Below are 17,509 nucleotides of genomic sequence, written 5' to 3' on the forward strand. Positions count from 1 at the left end.
CTTGTCCGTGTCTGAATCTTCTTCTGCATCGTCCTCAGCCTAGTCAGGGTTGGCCTCAAGTTCAGCAAAATATAACAGAACAGACAAATGGTTAGCAGCAGAGGAGGGGGCAGGATGATATGAGGAAGCTCACACAGCAGGCTGATTTGAAGGACCACGATGAATGATAGCACATTGCATCAACCAAAGCGTAGCTGACGGAGACATTCCCATGAATCGAAGCATGGCTAGCCCACGCAGTACTTAACATTTCATTGGATATATTTAAGAGGGAGTTAGATATGGCCCTTACGGCTAAGGGGATCAAGGGGTATGGAGAGAAAGCAGGAAAGGGGTACTGAAGGAATGATCAGCCATGATCTTATTGAATGGCGGTGCAGGCTCGAAGGGCCGAATGGCCTACTCCTGCAACTATTATCTATGTTTCTATGTTTCTCGCAAAGCCAGGCTGTGGAATTTGCAGGACTTACCCTCTCCCTCGAGTGTGGGCTCAGCTTGTGCAGTGGTGATTGCTTTTCTCTAGGCAGGACCCATCAAGGCAGCGACCCTCTCTTCCAAGGGTGTCAGTGGGTGCAGATTTGCCGGGCCTCCTCCTGTTCGAGTTCTTTCTCTTTTGTTGAGTGCCACCTTCCTCTGCAAAGATGAAAATAGATATTTTTAGACAGGGTGTCTTTCTGCTGGGTGGGCCATATACAGCTGGTCACATTTACAATTGCAATTTCAGTGAATAAATTAAAATATTACTTACACTAACTACTTGACCAAGGTCCTGCCACTTCTTTTTGCACTGGCCTCCAGACCTCGGGATGGTCACAGTAATCTTCTGCAAGTTGGTTCCAGCGTTTCTTCATTTCTCTGGGTGAAACTTTTATGTGACCTCTGCTGGTGTCCAGCTCGGGCCATCTGGCCTCAATCACAGTAACTAGTGCCTCCACTTCATCCTGAGAGAAATTCTTGGTCCTTGCACCGGGTTGCATATTGTATTGCAGCTCCGATTTTTTCCATTGAGAATTAAAGTTCTCACATAGCACTCAAAGTTCTCACACACAATGCAGACTAGAAGCTGTACGTGGAACGTGTGCCCATAACAGTCACGTCAAAAACTTCTTTTTTTTTTCGTGTATGCGCAGGGGAGAGGGTTGGCATCGCTTTTTCGGCGCAGATATCAGGCTCCGCCCCTGAAGATGAAGGACAGGTTGCGTGGCACCAATTTTAAAAATAGAACAGGGAAACTTGCAAGTTTTTTTTTTTGGAGTAGTCGGAGCCAAATAAAACGGGCGTAACTCTTGAAATATGCCAAAAAACCGGCACTGGGGAAAATTGAGCCCAATGAACGGGGATCCCCCTATTTGATTGGTTGGGACTTCCTACGTGATCCCAGGGACGCGTGCGAACCACATGTGCCCCTGGGATTCGCATGCCTTCGCCAAGAGGCCCTGGACCGAAGTCTCCAAACCTCCCGCACCACCGGGTACTTTCCTAGGAGTTTTTCAGGTCGGTGGCACCCACCCGTGGGAAGCCTCCGACCATAATTTCTGCGTTCCAGGCAGTGGATTTCACGTAAATGTTTATTAATCATCTGTGTCATCTTGCATTGCACATACCATCATTAACATTCTATAAAACACTTTGTTAAATGTGAATTACATAGTCATTACAACCTGGCTCTTCATATAAACAATTTGCAGGTTTGAACATAGAGTATGAACATTGCTGCTGCAGTAGCTCGCTACTGGCCTTTCAGCAGGTTTTAGCCATCCTCAGTGAGGGTTTTGTCTCTCTCTGTCCCCTTCACTAATTCAGGTAAACACATTTCACGGAGGAGCAAGATTTCGAGCAGCGGTCGGAACAAACAAAGCCTTGGTCACCTATATACTCATATTTTTTTCATACAAACTAGAACATCTAGGAATGTTTTGCCCATGATGTTGGGGAGGAATTAAACTAATATAGCAGGGGGATGGGAACCTATGCAGGGAGACAGAGGGAAATAAAATGGAGTCACAAGCAAAAGATAGATAGGAGAATAGTAAAAGTGGAGGGCAGAGAAACCCAAGGCAAAAAACAAAAAGGGCCACATTACAGCAAAATTCTAAAGGGGCAAAGCATGTTAAAAAAAACAAGCCTGAAGGTTCTGTGCCTCAATGCGAGGAGTATTCGGAACAAGGTGGATGAATTAACTGCGCAGATAGCAGTTAATGGATACAATGTGATTGGCATCACGGAGACATGGCTCCAGGGCGACCAAGGCTGGGAACTCAACATCCAAGGGTATTCAGCATATAGGAAGGATAGACAGAAAGGAAAAGGAGGCGGGGTGGCGTTGCTGGTTAAAGATGAAATTAATGCAATAGTAAGGAGGGACATTAACTTGGATGATGTGGAGTCGGTATGGGTGGAGCTGCGGAATACCAAAGGGCAGAAAACGCTAGTGGGAGTTGTGTACAGACCACCAAACAGTAGTAGTGAGGTTGGGGACAGCATCAAAGAAGAAATAAGGGATGTGTGCAATAAAGGTACAGCAGTAATCATGGACGACTTTAATCTACACATTGATTGGGCTAACCAAACTGGTAGCAATGCGGTGGAGAAGGTTTTACTTTGTGTATTAGGGATGGATTTCTAGACCAATATGTCGAGGAACCAACCAGGGAGCTTGCCATCCTAGACTGGGTGATGTGTAATGAGAAGGGACTAATTAGCAATCTTGTTGTGCGAGGCCCCTTGGGGAAAAGTAACCATAATATGGTAGAATTCTTTATTAAGATGGAGAGTGACAAAGTTAATTCAGAAGCTAGGGTCCTGAACTTAAGGAAAGGTAACTTCGACGGTATGAGGCGTGAATTGGCTAGAATAGACTGGCAAACGATACTCAAAGAGTTGACAGTGGATAAGCAATGGCAAACATTTAAAGATCACATGGATGAACTTCAGCAAATGTACATCCCTGTCTGGAGTAAAAATAAAACTGGGAAGGTGGCTCAACTGTGGCTAACAAGGGAAATTAAGGATAGAGTTAAAGCCAAGGAAGAGGCATATAAATTGGCTGGAAAAAGCAACAAACCTGAGGACTGGGAGAAATTTAGAATTCAGCAGAGGACTAAGGGTTTAATTACGAGGGGGAAAATAGAGTACGAGAGGAAGCTTGCAGGGAATATAAAAACTGACTGCAAAAGCTTCTATAAATATGTGAAGAGAAAAAGATTAGTAAAGACAAATGTAGGTCCCTTGCAGTCGAATTCAGGTGAAATTATAATGGGGAACAAAGAAATGGCAGACCAATTAAACCAGTACTTCGGTTCTGTCTTCACAAAGGAAGATACAGATAACCTTCCGAAGGTACTAGGGGACAGTGGGTCTAGTGAGAAGGAGGAACTGAAGGATATCCTTATTAGGCGGGAAATTGTGTTAGGGAAATTGATGGGATTGAAGGCCGATAAATCCCCGGGGCCTGATAGTCTGCATCCCAGAGTGCTCAAGGAAATGGCCCTAGAAATAGTGGATGCATTGGTGATCATTTTCCAACACTCTATCGACTCGGGATCAGTTCCTATGGACTGGAGGGTAGCTAATGTAACACCACTTTTTAAAATAAGAGGGAGAGAGAAAACGGGTAATTATAGACCGGTTAGCTTGACATCAGTAGTGGGGAAAATGTTGGAATCAATTATGAAGGATGAAATAGCAGCACATTTGGAAAGCAGTGACAGGATCGGACCAAGTCAGCATGGATTTATGAAAGGGAAATCATGCTTCATGAATCTTCTGGAATTTTTTGAGGATGTAACTAGCAGAGTGAACAAGGGAGAACCAGTGGATGTGATGTATTTGGACTTTAAAAAGGCTTTTGACAAGATTCCGCACAAGAGATTGTTATGCAAAATCAAAGCACATGGTATTGGGGGTAATATACTGATGTGGATAGGGAACTCGTTGGCAGACAGGAAGCAGAGAGTCGGGATAAACGGGTTCTTTTCAGAATGGCAGGCAGTGACTAGTGGGGTGCCGCAGGGCTCAGTGCTGGGACCTCAGCTCTTTACAATATTATTAACGATTTGGATGATGGAATTGAGTGTAATATCTCCAAGTTTGCAGATGACACTAAACTGTGTGGCGGTGTGAGCTGTGAGGAGGACACTAAGAGGCTGCAGGGTGACTTGGACAGGTTAGGTGAGTGGGCAAATGCATGGCAGATGCAGTATAATGTGGATAAATGTGAGGTTATCCACTTTGGGGGCAAAAACATGACGGCAGAATATTACCTGAATGGCGGCAGATTAAGAAAAGGGGAGGTGCAACGAGACCTGGGTGTCATGGTTCATCAGTCACTGTAAGTGGGCACGCAGGTACAGCAGGCGGTAAAGGCGGCAAATAGTATGTTGGCCTTCATAGCTAGGGGATTTGAGTATCGGAGCAGGGAGGTCTTAATGCAGTTGTACAGGGCCTTAGTGAGGCCTCACCTGGAATATTGTGTTCAATTTTGGTCTCCTAATCTGAGAAAGGACGTTCTTGTTATTGAGGGAGTGCAGCGAAGGTTCACCAGACTGATTCCAGGGATGGCTGGGCTGTCATATGAGTAGAGACTGGATCAACTGGGCCTTTATTCACTGGAGTTTAGAAGGATGAGAGGGGATCTCATAGAAACATATAAGATTCTGACTGGACTGGACCGGTTAGATGTGGGAAGAATGTTCCCGATGTTGGGGACATCCAGAACCAGGGGACACAGTCTTAGGATAAGGGGTAGGCCATTTAGGATTGAGATGAGGAGAAACTTCTTCACTCAGAGTTGTTAACCTGTGGTATTCCCTGCTGCAGAGAGTTGTTGATGCCAGTTCACTGGATATATTCAAGAGGGAGTTAGATATGACCCTTACGGTTAAGGGGATCAAGGGGTATGGAGAGAAAGCAGGAAATGGGTACTGAGGGAATGATCAGCCATGATCTTATTGAATGGTGGTGCAGGCTCGAAGGGCCGAATGGCCTACTCCTGCACCTATTTTCTGTTTCTATGAAGTATTAAGGGACATGTAAAGTGTCCAAAAGTTATTTCCGGAAAATGTTTCCACTAAATGCAACATTAAAAGAAAAATCAGACCGGGAACTTTTTAAATAACAAGGTGTCTACTTTATTAAAATACCAAAATATACATTTCACATTCTGGTCCCCACTATATGAATACAATGACATGTCATATTTAACATCTTTACATGAAAGGAAAGTACTTCTTATCCTTTGAAGAATCTCTCTCTCAAAACAGGAACTATGCATTGATATTTTTCCCATTGCTCCCATTTTTCCGTGTTTTTTCCTTCGATGGTCAACTGTCACCATATCTCGAGCTGCTTTCAGGAGGATGCGATTATCTGACTTTCTTCATGCTCAATTCAATATATCCCACCCCAAGGACTTGAGCACAAAGAAAATCCAGGCTGACACTCCAGTGCAGTGCTGAGGGAGTGCCGCACTGTCGGAGGTGCCGTCTTTTGGATGAGATGTTAAACCGAGTCCCCGTCTGCTCTCTCAGGTGGATGTAAAAGATCCCATGGCACTATTTTAAGAGCAGGGGAGTTATCCCTGGTGTCCTGGCCAATATTTATCGCTCAATCAATATAACAAAAACAGATTATCTGGTCATTATCACATTGCTGTTTGTGGGAGCTTGCTATGTGCATATTGGCTGTCGTGTTTCCCACATACAACAGTGACTACACTCCAAAAGTACTTCATTGGCTAAAAAAATGTAAGTGTAAATGTAAGTCTATAAAGGGATTTGCAAGGCTCAGTGGTCATGGTGGGACAATTAACTTGCAGCATGATCGACCTACTGTACAGATGGTGCAAAGCTGCTCCTGTAACCTTCCAAGGTGACTAACTCTCTGACACAAGACATGCAACTTAAAAAAAAATTACATTTCATCCTCTGCATTAAGCCTCCATTAAGTCTTGACAAATACTAACAATACACTTGCCTTAAACAAGAGTGTTGGGTTATTTTATGGTTTTTTTTAGGAGAATGCAAGAGATACAGCTTCCTTTTAAAAGTGGGATTTTGCATTATTGTTCAATATTATTTGAAATTAAACCATAAAATTCCAAAACTGAAAGAATATTTGTCCATAATGGACAATCTCAAATTCCAGGTGAAAGAGGGGTGTGAATCTGAACCTTGTGGCTCCTCTCGGTGAGTGTCCCTCCTCAGTGAATGGGCTGGACCGGAGAATGTCCTGCCCTACCTCCCAAAACATCGCTCTATGCTCCCTCCAGCAGCCTGCTCAACAACTGACAGCATTCACACAACTCAGGATTGAGCGGCACCAGGTCTGATCCTCACAAATGCAACCGATAGGATGGCGAGGAAGATGCTGTAACCTTTCCCAAACACAGAGTCAAGGACTCACCTACCAGCAATCGACAATTTCTAAACCCCATCATTCTGAAGGTGGCTTCACAATAAAACCTTATCCCAAATAACAATAAAAAAACACCAGTCTATAAGTTCAACTATTTTAGTACAAAACATTTTAAAAGCTAAAATTATGTAAAGGAATATAATTATTTTTTACAGCGACATATGTTCCAAAATGTTTTCACTCAAGCTTCCACAATATATGAATCATGTGCGAAAACATGCTCTGGTAACAGGTGTAACATTGTATAAAGTGTGATTTAAACAGATTTTCTACATCCATTATAATCGGCAGCACCAGATGATGGTAGATAAGTAGAACAGAATCAGCGATACAGGATGGCAATGAATGATTGGGATGTGGCTTTAGCCTACCAATAACTGACACGATGGTCCTATTTATTTTACTTTTGGTAAGCTCCTTATTTCCTTCAGTTTTGGGCCGCCTCAACCTGCCCGAGAGAGCGGGCAATCTGCCAGTGCCACTCTGTAACGATCAAAGGAGATATACAACAGTAGGAGGGGCTTGATTCTTCCCGCTGAATTTCTCTCCTTCCCTTCCCTCACTGCGACGCCGTGTCGGGTATCTCCCCCTCAGTTCCACCCGATGACCAAAGCAACGACAATTCACCGTACGGAGAATTACCAACACAAGTCTGCAAACTGCCATTGTGTGCGGCCCAGCTCAATGGTGCTGCATTGCCCACCCACTCCCCCACCCCTCGCCCACCCCCTCCCCCACCCCTCCCCCATCCACTCACCCACCCCTCCCCCATCCACTCACCCACCCCCCCCCCCATCACTCGCCCACCCCTCTCTCACCACCCGCCCACCACCCCCCCATCCCTCGCCCACGACCCCGCCATCACTCGCCCACCCCCTCCCCCACCCCTCCCCCATCCACTCACCCACCCCTCCCCCATCCACTCACCCACCCCCCCCCCACCCCTCGCCCACCCCCTCCCCCATCCACTCACCCACCCCTCCCCCATCCACTCACCCACCCCCCCCCATCACTCACCCACCCCCCATATCACTCGCCCACCCCCCCCATCACTCGCCCACCACCCCCCCCCATCACTCGCCCACCACCCCCCCATCCCTCGCCCACCACCCCCCCATCACTCGCCCGTTACCCCCCCATCACTCGCCCGTTACCCCCCCATCACTCACCCACCCCCCCCCATCACTCGCCCCCCCCCCCATCCCTCGCCCACCACCCCCCCATCACTCGCCCGTTACCCCCCCATCACTCACCCACCCCCCCATATCACTCGCCCCCCCCCCATCCCTCGCCCACCACCCCCCCATCCCTCGCCCACCACCCCCCCCCATCCCTCGCCCACCACCCCCCCATCACTCACCCACCCCCCCATATCACTCGCCCCCCCCCCATCACTCACCCACCACCCCCCCCCATCACTCGCTCACCCCCCCATCACTCGCTCACCCCCCCCATCACTCCCTCACCCCCCCCCATCACTCCCTCACCCCCCCCCATCACTCCCTCACCCCCCCCATCACTCCCTCACCCCCCCCCATCACTCCCTCACCCCCCCCATCACTCCCTCACCCCCCCCCCCCATCACTCCTCGCCCCCCGCCCCACCCCCGATCACCCGCCCACCACTCCGTACTGTTTATTCTCGTCCTCACCAGCAGCATGTTGTGAAGTGAAGGTGTTTTTCCTGCCAGCTACTATAACGGAAACATCATCAAATTGTGTCCATGGCAAAAACGCGGTAATTATTTTTCATGGGGCAACACTGGGAAAAAGATCACGTGAGATTTGTCCCTCATAACATTTTACATCAACTCTCATGCATAAATACCACGTGATGTACAGCAACTAGAATGAAGTTTGTGCTGTTCCATTATACAGTGTTAAGTTGATGAAGAAAAGGATGGAATCAGTCCAAGAATATCAGCACTTTCAATTGACATTCCAACACTCGGGACAGGAGCCGGAATAAGCTTCTGTCAACTTTATGCAATATGTCACCAGAGGCAAGCAATGAAAAGATGCTTATGGCAAAACTCCATCCCAACAAAATGCATCCAAATATTCTAGTCACCAACTGAAAGCAAAGTGTTCAGTCATAGCGATGACTGCAATTTATAAATGTCTGATCTGTGATGTACACACCAATGCCCTGGAGCAGTGATGTCGATAAATCCATCAGCCACTTCTTGCTGCAGTTCCTTCAGGAAGCGAGAGGGGTTTATTTCCGTTCAGAGTTACACGTTGATGGGGTGAGGTGAAGTAAGGTGGGAGGCAGCTCCTGTGAAGCATAAACAGCGGCAGAGTCCTGTGAGGCCAACTGGCCTGTTTCTGAGCTGTACACACTGCGTGATGTATATAGTATTAGAGATGACTGAAGTTGCAGACCTAGAAGTCTCTGTCTTGGTTTTGATGTCTTTGAGATTATCAGTTGAAATTGCAAGTCCTTTTTTATTGTAAGTATTCTGTTCATGCTCTGAAACAGTCAGAGCAGTGTTTGAAGGAGTCTTTGTCTCCGTATTAGAAGGTGCAGGCTTCAGTGTTGCCTCCTAACCATCAGCCTGTGCGTGGTGCCGTCGATTCCGGTTCTTCTTCATTTCCTGCATGTGTTTCCACTTTCCGGCTGCCCGACTTTTCTGCCGCCGTTTCTCCCGGTGCCACAGCTGCTCGCAATAGTCGTCCACGGTGAAACTGGCACTGCTCAGCAGCTGCACGTAGTCCTTGTACCTCAGCCGGGACTCCGAGGCAAAATCCCTGCCCTTCCCCTCCTCATCCTCGGCCTTCTGCGCACTCTCCATCTGCTCGTTCTCAATGACTTTCAGATTCAGCCTCATGATGGTGTGGGTGAAGGTCTGTTCCTGGGCTTTGCAGTAGTAAAGGCCGCAGTCCTTCCGCTGCACGCTACGAATCAGGAGGCCATATTCCGTTTGGATGATCCTTTCATCAGTTTTTATCTGTGGGATAAAAATGAAATCGAATCATACAGCACTGAAGGAGGCCGTTCGGCCCGTCAAGCCCGTGCCGGCTCGATAACTTATAAATTGTCAAAACAATCCAATTCAATTATTCCAACATTTAAATAAATGATTCTTGATGCAAGATATTTAACAAACAAATACAAAAAAATACATCATGGATCATTCATTGTGAAAAAGGATAAAGGTTTGGGGTTTATTAAAGAAATGAATGATCATACACAAGGACAGGCAGAAAGAATTCTCATTTAACGTCACATTAAAGGTGCAGAGTTTCCCTGAGGGTTTCCCCGATTGTTGCTATAATTTTGGCAGCAGATTGGCTGAAACACTGACCAAAAAAATAAACCTTTTACATTGGTTCCACCAGCGGGCGATGTGAATCAGAGAACGGTTACAGCACAGGAGGCCATTCGGCCCGTCGAGCCCGTGCCGGCTCTCTGCAAGAGCACCTCAGCCAGTCCCCCTCCCCCGCCCTTTCCCCGTTGCCCTGCTATTGTTTTTCTTTCAGGCATTTATCCAACTCCCGTTTGAAAGCCACGATTGAGTCTGTCTCCACCACCCTCTCAGGCAGCGCATTCCAGATCCTAACCACTCGCTGCGTAAAAATGTTTTCCCTCATGTCGCCTTTGGTTCTTCTGCCAATCGCCTTAAATCTGTGTCCTCTGGTTCCCGACCCTTCCACCAATGGGAACAGTTTCTCTCGATCTACTCTGTCCAGAATCCTCATGATTGTGAACACCTCGATCAAATCTTCTCTCAACCTTCTCTGCTCCAAGGAGAACAACCCCAGCTTCTCCAGTCTCTCCATGTCACTGAAGTCCCTCATCCCTGGAACCACTGGGCGACCCCCCCCACCCCCAGAACATCCAGTCGGACCTCAACGAACCTTCCCTCTCCATTCTGGGATCCCAGAGCATCCCGGTAGACCCAACAACAATTACAACTGCCATTTCTACAGCAACTTTAAAATAAAAATATATCCAAAGATGCTTCAGGAATAGACATATGGAAAACAGAAATAAGTCAATAGTTCTCCCCCAATCAGGCGGCTGTGCCTTCAAGCCCGAGCATTCTGAAGCAATCAGAATTTGATTAATGGCCGCCACTGGATATTTTCCTGGAATGATAGGATGCTAACCAATTATAAAGCAGCACTGATAGTAACCATGAGGAAATTGATGATGGGTTTTGTTCCAGCGATGAAAATGTGCACGGTGATAGAAGTATAGGCCAGATCAGAATTTCAGATTCACAAATACCCAGTGTTGGAATTCTGAACTGCCCCCAAAATGACACTGGCCTGGGAACATCTGTGTCTGCGCTGAGGCAGAGCCAGTGTCGCGGGGAGAGACTCAAACCCACCAAAACTGGAGGAACCTCACACCGTCAGAAATCCTTGGGCAGCTGATTTAAATGATGACAGGACAAGGGAGACATCCATGCCAGCATGTGGCCCAGTATCCCAGGGAGCGGGGGGATCCAGGACTCGGGCAGAGCAAGGCAGATTGCTGTAATTACAGAGCTACATGCAGTTAGAGGGCAGAAGACGCTCTCGGAAGCGAGGCTAAAACAGTTGTGCCAACAACGAGCATTTACCAGCACATGAGAGTGTTACTTCATGTCAACAGTATTAGAGCCCTCATCAAAATGTAGGATATCCGTGATGAGGAACAGAACATTTGGAGGGGTTGTTTCAGATTAAATGCTAAATTGAACCTATATGGGTAGAGCTGCAAAACACCAAAGGGCAGAAAACGCTAGTGGGAGTTGTGTACAGACCACCAAACAGTAGTAGGGAGGTTGGGGATGACATCAAACAGGAAATTAGGGATGCATGCAATAAAGGTACAGCAGTTATCATGGGTGACTTTAATCTACATATAGATTGGGCTAACCAAACTGGTAGCAATACTGTGGAGGAGGATTTCCTGGAGTGTATAAGGGATGGTTTTCTAGACCACTATGTCGAGGAATCAACTAGAGAGCAGGCCATTCTAGACTGGGTCTTGTGTAATGAGAGAGGATTCATTAGCAATCTTGTCGTGTGATGCCCCTTGGGGAAGAGTGACCATAATATGGTAGAATTCTTCATTAAGATGGATAGTGACACAGTTAATTCAGAGACTAGGATCCTGAACTTAAAGAAAGGTAAGTTCAATGGTATGAGACGTGAATTGGCTAGGATAGACTGGCGAATGATACTTAAAGGGTTGACGGTAGATAGGCAAAGGCAGACATTTAAAGATTACATGGATGAACTTCAACCCTGTCTGGCGTAAAAATAAAATGGGGAAGGTGGCTCAACCATGGCTAACAAGGGAAATTAAAGATAGTGTTGAATCCAAGGAAGAGGCATAAAAATTGGCCAGAAAAAGTAGCAAACCTGAGGACTGGGGGAAATTTAGAATTCAGCAAAGGAGGACAAAGGGTTTAATTAGGTGGTGGAAAAGAGAGTATGAGAGTAAGCTTGCAAGGAACATAAAAACTGACTGCAAAAGCTTCTATAGATATGAGAAAAAGATTAATGAAGACAAATGTAGGTCCCTAGTAGTCAGAATCAGGTGAATTCATAATAGGGAACAGGAAATGGCGGACTAGTTGAACAAATACTTTGGTTCTGTCCTCACTAAGGAACATAAGAATTTGGAACAGGAGTAGGCCATCTAGCCCCTCGAGCCTGCTCCGCCATTCAACAAGATCATGGCTGATCTGGCCGTGGACTCAGCTCCACTTACCCGCCCGCTCCCCATAACCCTTAATTCCCTTATTGGTTAAAAATCTATCTATCTGTGACTTGAATACATTCAATGAACTAGCCTCAACTGCTTCCTTGGGCAGAGAATTCCACAGATTCACAATCCTCTGGGAGAAGAAATTCCTTCTCAACTCGGTTTTAAATTGGCTCCCCCGTATTTTGAGGCTGTGCCCCCTAGTTCTAGTCTCCCCGACCAGTGGATACAACCTCTCTGCCTCTATCTTGTCTATCCCTTTCATTAAATGTTTCTATAAGATCACCCCTCATCCTTCTGAACTCCAACGAATAAAGACCCAATCTATCATCATAAAGTAACCCCCTCATCTCCGGAATCAGCCTAGTGAATCGTCTCTGTACCCCCTCCAAAGCCAGTATATCCTTCCTTAAGTAAGGTGACCAAAACTGCACGCAGTACTCCAGGTGCGGCCTCACCAATACCCTGTACAGTTGCAGCAGGACCTCCCTGCTTTTGTACTCCATCCCTCTCGCAATGAAGGCCAACATTCCATTCGCCTTCCTGATTAACTGCTGCACCTGCAAACTAACTTTTTGGGATTCATGCACAAGGACCCCCAGGTCCCTCTGCACCACAGCATGTTGTAATTTCTCCCCATTCAAATAATATTTCCTTTTACTGTTTTTTTTTCCCCAAGGTGGATGACCTCACATTTTTCAACATTGTAATCCATCTGCCAAACCTTAGCCCATTCGCTTAACCTATCTAAATCTCTTTGCAGCCTCTCTGTGTCCTCTACACAACCCGCTTTCCCACTAATCTTTGTGTCATCTGCAAATTTTGTTACACTACACTCTGTCCCCTCTTCCAGGTCATCTATGTATATTGTAAACAGTTGTGGTCCCAGCACTGATCCCTGTGGCACACCACTAACCACTGATTGCCAACCTGAAAAGGACCCATTTATCCCGACTCTCTGCTTTCTGTTCGCCAGCCAATTCTCTATCCATGCTAATACATTTCCTCTGACTCCGCGTACCTTTATCTTCTGCAGTAACCTTGTGTGGCACCTTATCGAATGCCTTTTGGAAATCTAAATACACCACATCCATCTGTACACCTCTATCCACCATGCTCGTTATAGCCTCAAAGAATTCCAGTAAATTAGTTAAACATGATTTCCCCTTCATGAATCCATGTTGCTTCTGCTTGATTGCACTATTCCTATCTAGATGTCCCGCTATTTCTTCCTTAATGATAGCTTCAAGCATTTTCCCCACTACAGATGTTAAACTAACCAGCCTATAGTTACCTGCCTTTTGTCTGCCCCCTTTTTTAAACAGAGGCGTTACATTAGCTGCTTTCCAATCCGCTGGTACCTCCCCAGAGTCCAGAGAATTTTGGTAGATTATAACAAATGCATCTGCTATAACTTCCGCCATCTCTTTTAATACCCTGGGATGTATTTCATCAGGACCAGGGGACTTGTCTGCCTTGAGTCCCATTAGCCTGTCCAGCACTACCTCCCTAGTGATAGTGATTGTCTCAAGGTCCTCCCTTCCCACATTCCCGTGACCAGCAAATTTTGGCATGGTTTTTGTGAAATCACGAATAAGCTCCCCAAAATACTCGGGGACCGAGGGTCTAGCGAGAAGGAGGAACTGAGGGAAATTCTTATTATTCAGGAAATGGTGTTAGGGAAATTGATGGGATTGAAGGCCGATAAATCCCCAGGGCCTGATAGACTGCATCCCAGAGTACTTAAGGAAGTGGCCCCAGAAATAGTAGATGTATTGGTGGTCATTTTCCAACATTCCATGGACTCTGGATCAGTTCCTATGGATTGGAGGGTAGCCAATGTAACCCCACTTTTTAAAAAAAGGAGGGAGAGAGAAAATAGGAAATTATAGATCGGTTAGTCTGACATCGGTAGTGGGGAAAATGTTGGAATCAATTATTAAAGATGTAATAACAGCGCATTTGGAAAGCAGTGACAGGATCGGACCAAGTCAGCATGGATTAATGAAAGGGAAATCATGCTTGACAAATCTTCTAGAAATTTTTGAGGAGAGTGGATAAGGGAGAACCAGTGGATGTGGTGTATTTGGATTTTCAAAAGGCTTTTGACAAGGTCCCAGACAAGAGATTGGTGTGCAAAATTAAGACACATGGGATTGGGGGCAATGTATTGACGTGGATAGAGAACTGGTTGGCAGACAGGAAGTAAAGAGTGGGAATAAATGGGTCCTTTTCAGAATGGCAGGCAGTGACTAGTGGGGTACCGCAAGGTTCAGTGCTGGGACCCCAGCTATTTACAGTATAGATTAATGATTTAGACAAAGGAATTGAATGTAATATCTCCAAGTTTGCAGATGACACTAAGCTGGGTGGCAGTCTGAGCTGTGAGGAGGATGCTAAGAGACTGCAGGGTGACTTGGACAGGTTAGGTGAATGGGCAAATGCATGCTAGATGCAGTATAATGTGAATAAATGTGAGGTTATCCACTTTGGTGGCAAAAATAGGAAGGCAAATTATCTGAATGGTGACAGATTAGGAAAAGGGGAGGTGCAACGAGACCTGGGTTTCATGGTACATCAGTCATTGAAAGTAGGCATGCAGGTACAGCAGGCAGTAAAGAAAGCAAATGGAATGTTGGCCTTCATAAGCGAGAGGATTTGAGTATAGGAGCAGGGAGGTCTTGCTGCAGCTGTACAGGGCCTTGGTGAGACCACACTGAGTATTGTGTACAGTTTTGTTCTCCTAATCTGAGGAAGGACATTCTTGCTATTGAGGGAGTGCAGCGAAGGTTCACCAGACTGATTCCCGGGATGGTGGGACTGACATATGAAGAAAGACTGGATCGATTAGGCTTATATTCACTGGAATTTACAAGAATGAGAGGGGATCTCATAGAAATATATAAGATTCTGACGGGATTGGACAGGTTAGATGTAGGAAGAATGTTCCCAATGTTGGGGAAGTCCAGAACCAGGGGTCACAATCTAAGGATTGTGCCATATAGGACCGAGTTCAGGAGAAACTTTTTCACCCTGAGAATCGTGAAGCTATGGAATTCTCAACCACAGAAAGTTGTTGAATCCAGTTCATTGGATATATTCAAAAGGGAGTTAGATGTGGCCCTTATGGCTAAAGGGATCAGGGGGTATGGAGAGAAGACAGGAGTGGGCTACTGAAGTTGCATGATCAGCCATGATTATCTTGAATGGTGGTGCAGGCTTGAAGGGCCGAATGGCCTGCTCCTGCACCTATTTTCTATGTTTCTATGTTTCTATGAGCCCCGTCTGCCCTCTCAGGTGGACATAAAGATGTTCAAGGCTAACTGCAGAGATTTCACCACATATCTAGGCTGACACTATCGGAGGGGCAGTACTGAGGGAGTGCCGCATTGTCGGAGGGGCAGTACTGAAGGAGCGCCGCACTTTCGGAGGGGCAGTACTGAGGGAGCGCCGCACTGTCGGAGGGGCAGTACTGAGGGAGCGCTGCACTGTCAGAGGGGTAGGACTGAAGGAGCGCCGCACTGTCAGAGGGGCAGTACTGAGGGAGCGCTGCACTGTCAGAGGGGCAGTACTGAGGGAGTGCTGCACTGTCAGAGGGGCAGTACTGAGGGAGCGCTGCACTGTCAGAGGGGCAGTACTGAAGGAGCGCTGCACTGTCAGAGGGGCGGTACTGAGGGAGCGCTGCACTGTCAGAGGGGCAGTACTGAGGGAGCGCTGCACTGTCAGAGGGGCAGTACTGAAGGAGCGCTGCACTGTCAGAGGGGCAGTACTGAGAGAGCACCGCATTGTCAGAAGCATTTTGAAAGTCCTGATGTCACGAAAGCTGCCATAGAAATGCAAGGTTGTTCATTCATATCTGGTGAAGCATTTCCAGTTCAATGTTTTAACTCAGAGTGTGGAACAGCGCTCCCATCGCCCTGGACTGGGACACTTTACTTTCCACACCAGCCAGTCTTGGTGTCTCTAAACTCAATTGCCAAATCATGGGCAGTTTCAACTTGGAACTAGATGAAGATTGGCCAAATTCAGTTCACTTGGACCCTGTCTCGCCCTCGCTCAGAGGCTGAACGGATGAGATGAATTTCAAAGCTTTGTCCCAGAGTTTAACGGACAATATTCTGACATACTGCATCACCTGACCTCATAATTCAGTGAAATGACCGTGAGAACATAAGAACATAGGAAATAGGAGCAGGAGTCGGCCATACGGCCCCTCGAGCCTACTCCGCCATTCAATAAGATCTTGGTTGATCTGATCATGGACTCAGCTCCACTTCCCCACCCGCTCCCCATAACCCCTTAACCCGTTATGAAACTGTCTATTTCTGTCTTAAATTTATTCAATGTCCCAGCTTCTACAGTTCTCTGAGGCAGCGAATTCCACAGATTTACAACCCTCTCAGAAGAAATTCCTCCTCATCTCAGTTTTAAATGGGCGGCCCCTTATTCTAAGATCATGCCCCCTAGTTCTAGTCTCCCCCATCAGTGGAAACATCCTCTCTGCATCCACCTTGTCAAGCCCCCTCATAATCTTATATGTTTCGATAAGATCACCTCTCATTCTTCTGAATTCCAATGAGCAGAGGCCCAACCTATTCAACCTTTCCTCATAAGTCAACCCCCTCATCTCTGGAATCAACCTTGTGAACCTTCTCTGAACTGCCTCCAAAGCAAGTATATCCTTTCGTAAATATGGAAACCAGAACTGCACACAGTACTCCAGGTGGTGCCTCACCAATACCTTATATAGCTGTAGCAAGACTTCCCTGCTTTTATATTCCATCTCCTTTGCAATAAAGGCCAAGATACCATTGGCCTTCCTGATCACTTGCTGTACCTGCATACTATCCTTTTGTGTTTCATGCACAAGTACCCCCAGGTCCCGCTGTACTGCGGCACTTTGCAATCTTTTTCCGTTTAAATAATAACTGATTTTTTTTCATGACCTCACTCTTTCCGACATTAAACCCCATCTACCAAATTTTTTGCCCACTTACTTAGCCTGTCTATGTCCTTTTGCAGATTTTTTATGTCCTCCACACACATTGCTTTTCCTCCCATCTTTGTATCGTCAGCAAACTTGGCTACATTACACTCAGTCCCTTCTTCCAAGTCGTTTATATAGATTGTAAATAGTTGGGGTCCCAGCACTGATCCCTGCGGCACTCCACTGGTTACTGGTTGCCAACCAGAGAACGAACCATTTATCCCGACTCTCTGTTTTCTGTTAGTTAGCCAATTCTCTATCCATGCTAATATATTACCCCCAACCCAGTGAACTTTTATCTTGTACAGTAACCTTTATGTGGCACCTTGTCAAATGCCTTCTGGAAGTCCAAATACACCACATCCACTGGTTCCCCTTTATCCACCCTGTTCGTTACATCCTCAA

At 46.5% G+C, this 17,509-nt stretch overlaps 1 protein-coding gene across 3 annotated transcripts in view; it reads right to left on the bottom strand.

Moving 5' to 3' along the window:
• Window positions 1-8,048: 8,048 nt before the first annotated feature.
• The window catches only part of sema3d (sema domain, immunoglobulin domain (Ig), short basic domain, secreted, (semaphorin) 3D), a 337,849-nt gene continuing 328,388 nt past the window's right edge, over window positions 8,049-17,509 (bottom strand). For all 3 annotated transcript variants that reach the window (XM_070897059.1, XM_070897058.1, XM_070897060.1), the window contains one exon: window positions 8,049-9,364. In XM_070897059.1, coding sequence (XP_070753160.1) covers window positions 8,960-9,364 — 405 coding nt within the window. In that variant the 3' untranslated portion in view covers window positions 8,049-8,959. The remainder of the gene's footprint in view (window positions 9,365-17,509) is intronic.

Source organism: Pristiophorus japonicus, chromosome 13 (genome assembly GCF_044704955.1).
Source record: "Pristiophorus japonicus isolate sPriJap1 chromosome 13, sPriJap1.hap1, whole genome shotgun sequence".
Lineage (NCBI taxonomy): Eukaryota > Metazoa > Chordata > Chondrichthyes > Pristiophoridae > Pristiophorus > Pristiophorus japonicus.